This window comes from Phodopus roborovskii, unplaced genomic scaffold (genome assembly GCF_943737965.1).
Source record: "Phodopus roborovskii unplaced genomic scaffold, PHOROB, whole genome shotgun sequence".
In the NCBI taxonomy this organism is placed as follows: domain Eukaryota; kingdom Metazoa; phylum Chordata; class Mammalia; order Rodentia; family Cricetidae; genus Phodopus; species Phodopus roborovskii.
In genome coordinates, this window is record NW_026126418.1 from 34,680,209 (window position 1) to 34,695,241 (window position 15,033).

The following is a 15,033-nucleotide window of genomic DNA, read 5'->3' on the forward strand; positions in this document are numbered from 1 at the left end:
GAAACTACATATACTCTTTATTAACTTCTGAAAGTCTGCTATAGCTTTCCCATAGGGAAAAAAATTTTTTTTTGTTTTTTGTTTTTTGAGACAGGGTTTCTCTGTGTAGCACTGGCTGTCCTGGAACTCACTTTGTAGACCAGGTTGACCTCAAACTCTGCCTCCTGAGTGCTGAAATTAAGCCATCTCTATCTGGCTTTCTTCATTTTTTTAAGACAATAAATCTGAGGTGAAAATTAATTAGACTTTTGAGGAACTTCAAAGGTTTGAAAATTACAAAAACTTCAAGTTATAAAACTGAAATGTAAGGATAAAGGAATAAATTAATTTGCTTCAAACTGCATATCACCGTATGTTATTTAAATATATGATTTTTAGTCAAGTGTTCTCCTCAATAATTTGTCTCCTGAACAGCCTTTTTTCTAAAGGAAACACATCAGGCCTCTAAGAAATCATCTTTTAATTAAGATATCAGCTGGCTTAGTTGATTTCATTCGTTTTCTAAAATGAACATAAAAGTACACTTTGTAAGTCAAATTACAATATACAATAACATTCAAGATGTTTAAAGTACTCTGTAACATTAGAAGCAAAAGAGCCTTGGATAGAGGTTCCAAGTTTTTAATTAAAACCCTTTATAGTGTTCACAATAAAAAACATGTTGTCAAAAGCAAGGAAGATACTAACAAACAGACCTGACTACCAAAAATAATAATAATAATAATAATAATAATAATAATAATAATAATAATAATAATAATAATTCAGTTATCTTTCTCTTAACACTCACATGAAATACAACTACCTAATTATTTGGCATGTCATTTTAATACTTTCCCTTTTTAATAATTTATTTATGTATATGGGTGCTTTGGCCACATGTGTGTCTGTGCATCACAGACTAGAATTTGTATGCAGCCATGTGGGTGTTAGGAATTGAACCCAGGTACCCTAGAAGGGACACCATTGCTCTTAACTTCTGAGTCTTTTCTCCAGACCCACTTCTCATTTTATTTTTAAAGATTAATTAAGCTTCATGCAAAGAGCTGCTTTTCACAATGCGTCCCAAAACACAATATACAGAATACAAGTATTTATGGGTCTCTTTCATCAGTTAATTGCCACAAACACCAAAAAGAAAATGAAAAAGATGTAATGGCCGTGCTGCCAGCAGCATTTATTTTGATTTAGGAGATAAGTCTAGTCATTTTTTTAGACGTTAGTAAAATAACAGCCATGCTAATGTAAGCAGATCCAAATGAGCCACTGTAACTGGTCCAGAATACTTATAACACAATTTAAAAAAAAAAAAAAAAACTGCTACTAACCACTCTGCATTTTTTGTCAATAACATGAATTTATTTTAAAATAAATAACTATTAAAAGCAAAAAAAAACATTAAATTCGAAAAATGTTTTAAATTTAATCATATTAATCATACACATATACACACAAATACTTCAGTGTGGTTTCTCCCCCCCCCCATTTCCAATTAGTCAGGTTGGTAGTTAATACAAGTATCATACACAACTACCTCTCTTTGAAGAACTTTAGGCCGTCGGGAATTCTAGCAGGTTAAAGGAAAAAGACTGGTTAAGGCAACAATACTTAGACATATCAGGAAGTAAATGACAACTTAAAGCTCCCCTAACCACATTTTCTTCTGAATACCATAGGTTATCTAAGCAATATCTCAGCATAATGTAAACCTTTCCCTTTCCATCTCCCTCACTTTTAAACTTACTTGAAAAGAGCCCAAACCATCAGCGCTGGTGCCGGCAAGTGAGTCCCTTTTCAACTCAGGAGCAGTCTCTGGGACTCTCACTCTAACGTAATTTATAAAGTGTCGCATGTTTGCTACCAAGTTACATCCAGGGAACCAACTGTCATGACAGCGTTCTGGTCCACCCATTGATACCTAAGACATAAATAAACAAATAAAGGAAAGGATGTTGGATGAATGAATGCGCACACACCAGAAGTTTGTCACTTCAAGTCTAAAATACATGAAGTTTTAACTCATGACTACTTACTCATAATTGGTGTTCTCACCATAATACCAAAAATACATACACATCTTTTTAATGTTTTTCATTTGAATGATAAAGCTTCCATTTCAATAGTTCCACACATAATGTAGTTCTGTGTAAAGAAAAGCTTCAAAGGGCCATATGTATTTTAAGAATACAGCCTTTTTGGGCTCAGCTGGTATACTGTCTGCCAAGCCTTACAGGCTGAGTTAAACCCCAGGTGCCACAGAGTAGATGGAAAGACCAATTCCTGCAAGCTGTCCTCCACCTGCACATGTGCACCAGGGTGTGCCATCAGGGTTCACACACACACACACACACACACACATACACACACACTAAATGAATAGGACCTCCTTGTCAGTTCTTCAAATTTAAGAACTAAGAGTACAAAACCAGAAGATGAAGAGATCTCAGGTTTAGAGCACCATCTGCTCTCCCAGAAAACTTAGGTTCAATTCCCAACACTCCTCAGCATATCACAACCATCTGCTGTAACTACAGTTCTGGGGAAATCTGATGCCCTCTTCTGGCTTCCACAGGCACTGCATACAAGTGATGCACAGGTAACTATGCAGGGAAACACCCATCATATACATAAAAAAATAAGGTAATTTTAGCCAGGTGGTGGCAGCGCATGCCTTTAGTCACAGCACAACCAAGCAGATCTCTGTGAGTTTGAGTCCAGCCTGATCTACAGAGCAAGCTCCAGGACAGCCAGGGCTACACAGAGAAACCCTGTCACAAAAAACAACCCCCCCCCAAAAAAAGACAAAACAAACAAACAAATCTAAATTACCCTCCTTGGAAACAACTGCCTGAAGACAGAGGGGATGCTTCCTCTTAAATGTTCTAAGACACAGGCAGTGCTTACCTCTTCCTCAGAGTCATCCTCAGCAGAGTTCTCAAGACCTAATTCAATCAGATACAACACCATGCACAGCACATGTTCAGATAGATTTTGATGATCCATCAGAATCTTTAAAAAAAGAAGACAACACCTCATAATTAACTTTTTCACAATACATATTGCAATTAAAGACAAAAAAACATTCTATTACAAACAAAAGACATAATCAGATAATTAGCAGAAATATAAATGCAAATCTTAGTGAAAATACAAACTAAGAGAAAACACTAGGTTTCCTTTGAAGATTATATAGAACTTTTGTTAATTTACTTTTTAATTATGTGTATGGGGTGTTTGTGCATCTAATGGCAGGTATTCTCATAGGCCAGAATCATATATTGAATCACCCAAGGCTGGAGTTCTAGGTAGTTATGAGCTGTACAATGAGGATGCTGGAAACTGAGCTCAGATCCTCTGCAAAAGCAGGGCGTGCTCTTAACCACTGCGCTGTCTCTCCAGCCCCTACATAGAAATATTATGGAGTATCTGGAATACAGTTTGAAGACTTCCTAAAGAGCACCATACTGAAAAATCCACAAAAGTCACTAATATAAATATAAAATAAGTTACCAAGAACATCCTAATCTTCTGATACCCTCGTGAAGACAGGGGTGCCAAATAAGTGAGTTACTTAACCAGGATCACTCCTCTAAATGCAAGTGGAGTTGGCAAACAGCTGGAACACAATATGAAACATTAGGGCCTCTGTTATGTGTGTCTATATGAATGTGTAAGCCAATGTGTGGTTTATGTGGTAAGGATGTAAAAAGGAAGCTACTACTGGACATCGCTGCTGTCATTTCACCCGGTAATCACTCCTGAAAGGACAGTGCCTCTCTCTCAGCAGCCATCCACTGCCAATAGCTCCTCCACCAAGGATGAGGCCTTGGGGCCCTTCTCCATTATTGCTTTAAATTGTATTTCTGGGAGACATATGATGAGAATCTCTCCCACATTTATATGTTCCATATGCATGTGCTCTTCTATTAGGGTCGTTGGTCTACTCACTAATAATGTTTTTTGTTTCTTTACTGTTCAGTGATAAGAACTTCATGTTTCCTGTGGATAACATTCTTTTATCAAATATGCTCTTTGCAAATACATTTTGCTATTACATGTCTCATCTTGACACTGTTGTGTGAGCAAAATTGTTTAATTTAAATAAATTATCTTTTATTATTTAAAAAAAAAGAATGGAAAAAAGAAAAATGCAATGAGCTTTACCTTATACATAGATCAATCATACAACTCGAGGCTCACTGATCTCATACAGGATTTCAGAGTGGTTTGGAAGATACCTAAACTACTACAGAACAAGGTGGCATAGCAGCTATCATTTGCCCTCATTATAAATAGGCATGTGAAGAAAGGAAACAGCAGGGAAGGGGCCCTGTCATCTGAAAAGGATTGTAAGCTAAGCTGAGCTGAGCTTCACTGGAACAGTTCAGAGGAGAGGAAAGGGAAAAACCATTTCTTTGTAACTACAGAACACAAATGTTCACTGACTGATTTCCTATCTGACAACTAGAATGGTGTCTCCATTTTCTCTTGTAAAACCTCACTCTTAAGTCTTTTTACACCCACTTGATCTGCAGCAACAATCTTTGGCCTTAGTTTTCCCACATCTAAAGACAAAAATGAAGTTCAGAATTATCTGAGGCTGGCTTCACTTAGTATCTGCCATTTTTGCTTAGATCAGTACCTAGCAACTGGTATCCAACTAACAGTAGGCAGGCGGTGCCAAGAGTGTTAGGACTAGAAAGAGCCCAAAGAGGGGCCTGAAGGAAGGAGCTCCTTGAGGTCACCCTTTCTAGCCCACCACATCATGGAGGGAAACCAAGGCTCACACCATACTCAGTTGTCTAAGCAGCACTTGCAATCAGCTCTCAGCCACCCAGGCCAATGCTGGCCATTTCTGTCTTCTCCCAATAATAAAGCATTACTATCTAAAGCCAGAAAAATTTTGAATTGAAATCCAGTGGTATTACAGATTTATCTGAGAAAAACAAAAACTAAAGATCCTGAACAAAAAAGTGGAAGGCGTATTCTGGGAAATGTCACCATGCTCTTTAGTATCACTCATGGCAAGAAATGAAGGTGGCTGGCTGCAAGTGACTTCTGTGACATTGACTCAATAGTACTCAGCAATTAGAGGGCATCAGAAAAGCTACCATAAACAAATTTCAAATTCAAAAATTGGTCACAAGAGTTAAAACAACCAAAACATTGATCTTTCATCTCTCATAAAAACTCTTCTAGATTAAACAAATTTTAAAAGTTGAAAAAGAGTAACTTGAAAGAGATTTTCAGTAAGGCTTCCTTCATGAATTCATAATTATTATTGGAAACAGTACTCAGATCATCATATAAGCCAGTTATCTAACCTCTAAAACTCCACTCTCTCATTAAAAGCTGAGCATAACACAGAACTTACTGACACATTAACTGTCTGTGGTATGCATTCAGTAACAGAGGGAAGCCTGGCTCTGGGGAACCCTACAAACTACATTTGCCTACAAAAATCAATAAAAACTGTTTCCAATATAAAAACATAGTCTATATATTTCAATGGAGAAAGGGGTGCCTTAAATCATTTTTTCCAAATAATTTTTGATAAATGGTAAAAATGAAACTTTCAAAGCATTTTTGAAGGCACTGGTCTAAAATCTTAGCCAAAAAGCTAAAAGTACTATTTCATTATGTGGCTAACACTAGTACTAAGAGTTCTACTTAATAATCAATGGATGCTTTCTTAAATAATTAAAAATTATCTGTAAATGGTCGATAGAGATCTATATACAGAATATGCTTAGTTTTTTTTTAATTTTTTAAATGAAGAAGGAAGAAAAATATTTTATTTATTTCTAATTATGTAATACCTATGCCTATTATTTTATAGATGCTTATTTATTTGAGCACTATTCTTTCACCTCTTACACAGTTTAAATCATTAAAAATCCCAAAGTATACATATATGTATGTGTGTGCACACATATTTACACATTCTCTCCCCATCTCCCTCCCTCTCCTTCCTTCCTCTCTCTATTTTATGCAACATTTAGAACACAATGAGATAAGTCAGTTTTGTGACAGAACATCCCCAAAATGAAACAAGTTCTAGGTAACAGGAAAATGGAAGCTCTTTCAAGTTTCTGAAGAACTCTTCTTCATCAAGTTCCTACAAGGGATAAAAAGCAGAGAAAAAGCACTCTATAGTGAAGTCACTGCTTCACGCAGCACTGTTTGTCCTGCAGGAGGCTCACTGGCTATTTGGTCCCTTAGTCGACTGTATAATTCCTATAGCCACAATACTTCTCATTCTATAGAAACTATAACAAATACTCCAGTCTTTTCCACAGAGAAGTATAACTGCTTCATAATTTTCAATTTGAAATTTAAAAACATGTAATCATAACATCCTCACATATTAAAAAAATTATAAACACTTTGCTCTATAAGTGGTGCTTTCATATAAATATCATTTAGCATTTTGATTTGAATTATGAAAATAAATCACAACCTAGGTAATTCTAATCAAATATATACTATACCTTGTAAAGAAGAGTGAATAACACAATGTGTAAAGTTTTACAGTGCAGAAGTCTCATGAGACCTTTATAGCTGGGGTGGAGTGATGTTCTTTTCTTATAAGGAGGCCAGGGATTGCTGGGGAATTTTCCACTCTGTTTTAAACTGTAGAAATAAAACAAAAACAAAAACAAAAAGTGCATGACAGACCCAAATTTAAACTAAACTATGGTTTAAACTGATTTACAGGCATCAATTTCTATCATATTTTCTAAACATTAATAATTGATCATAAATGTTTTTAAACGCCAGATATTTACTCACTACACAATTACTTTTTCCTTCTCTATTGAATAAACATTAGTCAAAAAAGCTAGGTTAAAAACCAGAAAAATTAATGTAAAAATACTAACAAAAAGAACACATAGTAAGGCACTAAGCAAAGCAACTCCCTCTCCTAACACTTGACAGAATCGGGACTGTGAAAGCATGCCCACTACTAATGGCTGGAAAGCAGATGAAAAGAAGCATACTATTCTGATCCCACACTGAGCTAGAAGAGAGAGTGTAGTAGTAGCAGTCAGGAAAAGCAGGGTTATAAACAGTCACTGATACTGTGGTGATGGTTTAAAATCTTTGAAGGCTAGTGAGATGGCTTACTAGATAAAGGCACTTGCCACCAAGCCCAATGACCAAAGTTCAATCTGCTGACCCCACACAGTAGGAGAACTGCAAGGACAACTACAAGTTGTTCCCTGACCTCCACACAACCACCTGTGGCACTGTGTGCCTGTGTGTGCACATGCAATTTAATAAATATAGTTTTTGAGTGGTATGTCTACTGTGCTCTGCTTAGAAGGTGATGGACTCACACAAAGCCCAGACATGGAAGTAAGATCCCTCTATTGCTGAGACCTAGAAAGTCTTTTATCTTATGAGAATAACTCACAAGAATTAAGATGTTTACCTGTATCTAAACAGAAGAACAGGAGGACCCCAGGAAGACAGTGATCACAATCCTACATGCAAATAATCAGAGGCTCAAAGCACAATAGGCAAAATTTGAGAAAATTACATAGAAAAGTTGACAGACCCTTGTTGCTCAGAGTCCACGGGAGAAAAAGGAAGAGTTTAACAAAACTATTAATAAACCCAGAGCCATAGCACATGACAATTAGGTGCACTTAATACACTTATACAAAATGCACTCAGAAGATTTATAAAAAGTTGCTAAATGATGCAGGATGCCATGCTCTACCCTCAATATCACATAAAGCTGCCACACAGACTCACACTAGTGACCCCAGGCACTTTCAGGATGGAGGCAGGAGAATCAGAAGGTCAAGCTCATCCTCAGCTATATGGTGAGTTTGAAGCCAGCTTAAGCTATCTGAAACCCTGTATTTAAGCAAGAAAGAAACAGAGGTGTGGGGAGCAAGATGGTTTGGTGGGTAGCACCTGGTATGTACCAGCCTGTACCCACATTCAAACTAAATTAATGTATTTAGTTTAAGGAATAAGCCTCAGAAACCATGTTTGTCCTTGGAGCATGATGAGCTGAGGTCGAATACCCAGTACCCATAAGAGTCAGACATGGCTGTATCTGCCTGTAACCAAAGCACTGGGGAGTGGAAAAGGGGTACCCTCAGGGATCCTCATCAAGTCCAGCCTAGCTAAAACCAATAGCTTCCAGTTCAGTGAGAGACCTGTTTTTAAGGTAGTAAGACAAATAATGATTAAGAATTTAAATTTAAGTTTAAAAAAAGGCTAAACATCAGACAGCAAATTTCAAAAATTACTGAACCAATATATAGACTATAGTCACTTGTCATATAATAAATAAAACTAAAACAAACTTAAGTAGAAAGTCCAAAACTATACACATGCAGACATTTTTAAATACTGTTAAATTAAAAAAAAAATCAAAGGTTTGTTAAAAATCATAACAGAAAATATTTAGAATTTAAAGTATAAAAAATAAAAATTTTTAAAATGTGAACTAAAAACCAAACAATACTTGGAAGGAAATTTATGATCTTAAAAATGAGTAACTTTTTAAAAATGAAAATTAGACATGCAAGAAAAGATAAAAAAAAAAAAAACCTAGTTGAAAAGAGATGATGATAAAAAGGAAAGAAAATGGAATAGAAAAAAAGGGGAAGAAAAGAAAGAAGAAAAATCAAGTTAGTTCTGGGTCCAGTAATGGCTCAGCAGGTAAAGCTACTTATTGTCAAATCTGAAGGCCAGAGTCTGGATGGACCCCAAGTGAAGGCAGAAGAACAAAACCAACTACACAAGGTTGCTTTCTGACTTCCATACATTCTAATGTGTACCTCAACACACATACATACAGAGGTTTAAGTCTTTGTAACCATGGATCAAGCAGCAATTATGACATTAAAAGGAAACCTCAGGAGCAAAGGGAAAACAGTAGAACTCTTCAAAACTTTAAAACCTGGTACAAAACAAAAAATACCTCTCAACTAAGTGGAAAATCAATTCACAAGAGAGTAAGTAATAACTGCAAATCATGTATCTGAAAGACTAGTATTAAAAATATATAGAGAATCTTTCAGAGTCAACAAAGGGAGGCTGGAGAGACAGCACAATGTTTAAGGGTAAGTACTGCTCTTATAGAGAGTTTGATTACCAGCACCCTTGTCCAGGGGCTTACAACTGCCTGAGCTCCAGTGGACGTGACACCCTCTTCGTGCCTCCAAAGGCACCTGCACTCAAGTGCACTGGCTGCTCTTGCATTTGACCTGAGGTCAATTTATAGCACCTACATGGTAGCTTACCAGGAGATGCAGCAGCCTCTCCTGGCCTTCACAGAAACCAGGCATACATGAAGTGCACTAATATACATGCAGGCAAACACTCACAAACATACAATAAAAATAAATATTTTTAAAAATTAAGTAAAACAATTCTTAAAATCTACCCAAAACAGTCTTTAAGAAACAGATTAAGAGTAGCTGGAAAGAGGGCCCAGCAGCTAATGGTACCAGAGTTTGATTCCCAGCACCACTTCAGGCTTTCAAAACTACCTGTAACTCCAGCTCTAGGGGATTCAACATCTCCCAAGTGCACAATACCCCCACACATACACATAGCTAAAAGCAAAATAATTTTTGTAAAGTAGAGGCTGACAAGATGGTTGAGTAAAAGCATTGCCACATAGGTCTAGTGACCTGAGTTCCATCCCTATATCCCACGTAAAGGTAGAAAGAGAGAACCAATTTACAAAGTTGTCCTCTGACCTCCACACTTCATGGCATGCACTCATTGATACAAAGATATCATACACACATATATAATAAATTGTTAATTAGAAAATTTAAATACACAATGATGCTGTCAGTGAGGCAATAAAAGCTAAAATAAATAAAGATGAAAATTGTCCCTCATTCTGCTAGAAGGATTCCTTTCTACTGAGGGTAAAACACAAAGCACAGTAAAAGATAGGAATACACAATATTAAATTCATTTGTTGGGAGATGTCATTCTGTAAATATGTTTCTCGTATTGGTTAATGAATAAAGCACTGTTGGCCAACAGGAAAGCAAGATAGGCAGAACTAGGAGACAAGGAGGGGAAAGGAAGGAGTAGGGAGGAGATCCAAGATGGTGGACATGGAGAGAGAAGATAAGACCACCTGGAAGTACTTATGTTAATAGAAATGGGTTAATAATTAAGACAGAGCTAGCCTATAAGAAATTAGTAAGTGGCCAACAGCATTATATCTAATACAGAGTCTCAGTGTGTTATTTGGAGTTGGTGCGGCAGTAGCTACAGGCCAGCGGAAAAACAACTCATTGGGACTGGCGACAGAAAAACCTACTCATAACAGTCATTATTTGAATTTGATTCAAAGCCACTAAGCCTTGTGTCTTAGTTTGGGTTTTTACTGCTGTGTAGAGACATCACCATGGCAACTCTTACAGATAGATGAAAACATTTAATTGAAGAGGCTTGCTTAGTTTCAGAGGTCCAGTCCATTATCATCATGGAGGGGAGCATGGTGGCATAAAGGCAGACATGGTGCGGGAACTGAGAGTCCTTCATCTTAAGTCAGAGGCATCAGGAAGTCAATTGACTGTCACACTGAGGGAAGCTTGAGCAAAGGAGACCTCAAAGCCTGCCCTCCAGTGACACACTTCCTCCAACAAGGCCACACCTCCTAACAGTGCCACTCCCTTTGGGGGCCATTTTCTTTTAAACCACCACATCTTGTCTTCCTCCCATTTGGTTCAAAGACTAACGAGGTCAAAGCCATTACCTCTGGAACAGTATTTGAAGCTACTTCTCTGAGAAGGCTAACCTAAACAACCAGACACGAGGCTTTTTAACAAACCTAGCTACACACACCCAGAATTATCAGAAACTGAGGAATGCCTGGAAGCTAGAGATGGAACAATAGGCAACATATCTCAGGGGTAAGAGATACTGGAGGGAAGAGGGGGTTAAAATAAACACCATTAACACAGCATCAAATTCTATGACCACATCACAAGATGGTCAATGGGATCCTATAAACCCACGTAAAAGCCAGGAGTGGTGGTACATTCTTGCAACTTCAGCACTATGGGGCAGAGACAAGCACATCCCAGGGGCTCAATGGGCAACAAAACAGTTCTAAGTTCTCCAGATATGCCTACATGGGTGAGCATATCCACACATTCACATGGGGAGCACACTCAAGGGGGAGTGGGGTGGACACCCACCTAAAAGACAAATGGAGGAATGTGGAAAAACAAAGAATAAAATAGGAAAGTAGAAAATAATTGTTTAAAAACAGCTTTGGAGAGGTAATTTTATGTAATTGTATGAGGTAGTTATCAATAAAAAATTACTTAGATCTAAACAGAATATTGATTAGAAGACACTTTATTCTTCCAAGAAAAGTTCTAAGTCAGTTTGTGTCAACAGTTTTCTCTGCACTGGTAACCATGACACCAGAGTCAAGATAATCAGGTTGTATGGATCAGGGGTCAGCAGCAACTCTACCAGTCTTTAGGGAAAGCCAAACTCCCTAGGAGACAAGAATGTGTACCTAGTTGAGAATTTCTGCTCTAAGAAAAAAAGAAAGAAACTACTCAGAATTATATGAAAAGTTGGCATAGTGATGCATTCTTTAACCCCAGCACTCTGGAGACAAAGGATCTCTGAATTTGAGGCCAGCTTGTTCTACATAGTAAGACCCTGTCTCAAAAGAGAGTGAAAAAGTAGAGTCAACTATTTTCCTATCACAGTGCCTGGCATGTGACAACAGATACATACTATAAAATAAAATATGCCCCTTCCAAGCTGTTTATGTGAAATGTTTAATGATTTACTTATTCTTATTTTTTGTGCATTGGTATCTTGTCTGCATGTCTGTATGAGGATGTCAGATCCCCTGGAACAGGAATTACAGAAAGTTGTGAGCTGCCATGCGGGTGCTGAAAATTGAACCCAGATCCTCTGGAAGAGCAATAGCCAATGCTTTTAACCGCTGAGCCCCTATGTGAAATAATAGGTCTTTCAAAGCTTTAATCTTTTTCAGCCCAATCATAGTATAAATTTTTATTAGTTACAAAATAATAGAGACTGTTAAATTTACTGTATCCTTACTTCTTATATATTTAAAATGACAAACACATAATCACAGAAAAAGTCATAACAACTTAAAACAACAGTATTAAAAAGTCAACTGAAGAGTTTCCAAGCAAACGTTTCCTCTCATCAATTTTGCATCTGGTTTGTTTGTTTGCTTGCTTTTCTAGACAGGAATTCTCTGTGTAATAGTCCTGCTGTCCTGGAACTCACTCTGTAGACCATGCTGGCCTTGAACTCAGAGAAACCTGCCTGCCTCTACCTCCCAAGTACTGTGATTAAACGTGCGTACCACTACTACCACCACCACCACCACCCAGCTTATCTTTCAAATTTTTTTTTCTTCCTTTTTTGATTGGGTTTGCTTGTTCTTTGAGAAAGAATCTCATACAGTCATGGCTGTCCTTGAAATGGCTATGGAGACCAGGCTGGCCTTAAACTTACAGAGATCTGCCCGCCTCAGCCTCCTGAATAATAGGATTAAGATGTGTGCAACCATGCCTGTCATGTTCCAATTTTCCAACATGAACTATTTAATTTTACTAATCTAACAAATACTAGGTGAGAGCCTACTAGGAGACAGTATTGAGCTGCCATAGATCCTGAGATGTGTAAGAAATACAGAAGCAAAAACTTCTTCCCTCAAGGAGCTAAGATAAGTAAATAAATACCTAGAAGCAAAAATTGGAACAAAATGACAAAATATGCAAAAGGAGGTGGCCCAAGTAAACAGACAGAGAGAGAGAGAAAGGCAAAAAGATGTTGATGGCTGAGTTGACTTTGGTTTTTGTTGTTTCAGGAATTTTGTTTTGTTTGGGGTAAGTTTGCTTGTTTCAAGTATTGTCTATGATGGAGACTAAAGTGAACATTTATCTAGTATTTAAAAACCTTGGTAGAAGGAAAGGTTCAGTTACATTTAACATCAATAATTATACATTAACAATTATTTCAATATTATCTGAATAAAGACTTCCTCAAAACTAATTTTATTTTTTCAACACAGGGTTTATCTGTGTAGCCCCTGGCTGTCCTGGAACTCACTCTGTAGACCAACATGACATCTAACTCACAGAGATCCACCTGCCTTTGCCTTCTGAGTGCAGGGAGTAAAGATGCAAGTCCACAACCAAACCACCACCACCCAGCTAACTTGGGTCTTTTTGGGTTTTTTTTGTTTGTCTGTTTTGTTTTGCTTTGCTTTGCTTTGCTTTTCGCTTTTCAAGACATAGGGTTTCTGTGTAGCCCTGGCTGTCCAGAAACTCAGTCTATAGACCAGGCTGGCCTCAAAACTCAGAGATCCATCTGCATCTGCCTTCCAAGAGCTGAGCTTACAGGCATGTGCTACCGCTACCACCCCGGCAATTTTTTTTTTAATCAATGTTATACAATATTTTTTGCATATAAATAAGTAAAATTCATTTTACTTTGACTATTTTCTCAACTGTCAAGCACAGCAATATTTTTACACTTTCTGTAGATATTCATCATCTCTGATAGCACACTATTTTATTTTTATATCTATGCCTTCTTTACTGATTCAAAAGGAAAGCAACACAAAATCAAACTTCAAATTTTCTTTTTTAACTTAGAAATCATGTTTTATAAAATGTATTTAATCACGTCAATATCAAATTTTGTTTGTTTGTTTGTTGTTTTGTTTTGGGAACAAATTCTCACTGTACAGCCCAAGCTGGCCTCAAACTCAAGATCTTTCTAGAGTGCTGGCATTACAGGCATGACCTACTACATCCAACTTTACAACAAACTTTTATAAAGATTTTAAGAAAATAAATCTCAGCTCAATTGTTTTTTAAAATACCTTTAGATGGTATTTTCTCTTAGATTAAATATATTTTATTGAGGCTATTCCATGTGTTATAATGGAAACTTTTCTATAAACACAAAATTATTCCATAATGACATCAACTTATCAGACTTACAATGCTGTATATCTGTCCATTGCAGACTGCACATCTCTGCGGTAAACCGTTCGAAGAATGACCATGACGGGGTCAAACTCCTGATCCCAGACTTCAGCTATTAGACAAAAGGAAGCAGAAACAGAAATCTGACTTCTCAAGAATACGCCAACCTCAAATTACTTATTATAGTAATCAACAACATTTTAAATTCAAGCATTGGAAGTTAAATTTAATTAATCCACCTTAAAAAGATCTTGATACCGTAATTACTTTTACTAAGTTAAAAAACATAATCTGTTGGAGTTAAGTATTTTTTCTTATTTCTTGGGAAGGATACATATTAGAAAAAGAAAATATCTTTTAAACGATTCAACTGCAAATTATAAAAACAAAATTAAAAATGAACTGATCATCTGATTTGCAAGGTCCCTTTATAAATTGTTGTTTTCTGCCCTCAACTAAAAATTAATCATCACTCTCCTTCTGTTCTCTACAATTCAGTCACTATCCCATCCCATGTACTGTATTGTATAATCAGTGATGCACAGGATGGTTTTAAGTGTATGTATACCATTTTCTTTAAATACTTATACTTTATTTTCATTATGTAATATTCAGATTTAATGTGCAACTATACATACAAATAAAACTCATAGCCTCATTAATAATAGTAATGTTAGGATAAAGTGACATTTAAAAAATTAACCCACTGGGGGGTAAAAACATTAAAACCCTAAGTATGTAACCTTACAGATGATAATTAGATAGGACAAACGTCTGAAAGGTGGCCAGAGGAGATGGAAAGATGGCTCAGATGTTAAAAATGCAGTCAGCTCCTCCAGAGGGCCTGGGGTTCAATTCCCAGCACCCACATGACGGCTCATAGACACTTACAACTCTAGTTCCAGAAGATCACATGCCCTTTTCTGACCTCCGAGGGCACCTGCACACACCTGGCACACATTTATATACATGGCAGGCAAACACTCATAAATTTTTATAATAATTTTAAAATTATGTCACAAGCCAGGCACACGCCTTTAATCCC

The 15,033-nt window shown here is 36.8% G+C and overlaps 1 protein-coding gene across 1 annotated transcript in view; it reads right to left on the bottom strand.

The window, feature by feature from the left end:
- Positions 1-15,033, bottom strand: part of Ubr3 (ubiquitin protein ligase E3 component n-recognin 3) — a 145,627-nt gene that overhangs the window by 55,279 nt on the left and 75,315 nt on the right. The window contains exons 19-22 of the mRNA XM_051184512.1: positions 14,004-14,100; positions 6,492-6,633; positions 2,905-3,009; positions 1,745-1,918 (exon numbers count right to left, since the gene is read on the bottom strand). Of these exons, the coding sequence (XP_051040469.1) occupies positions 1,745-1,918; positions 2,905-3,009; positions 6,492-6,633; positions 14,004-14,100 (518 nt within the window). The remainder of the gene's footprint in view (positions 1-1,744; positions 1,919-2,904; positions 3,010-6,491; positions 6,634-14,003; positions 14,101-15,033) is intronic.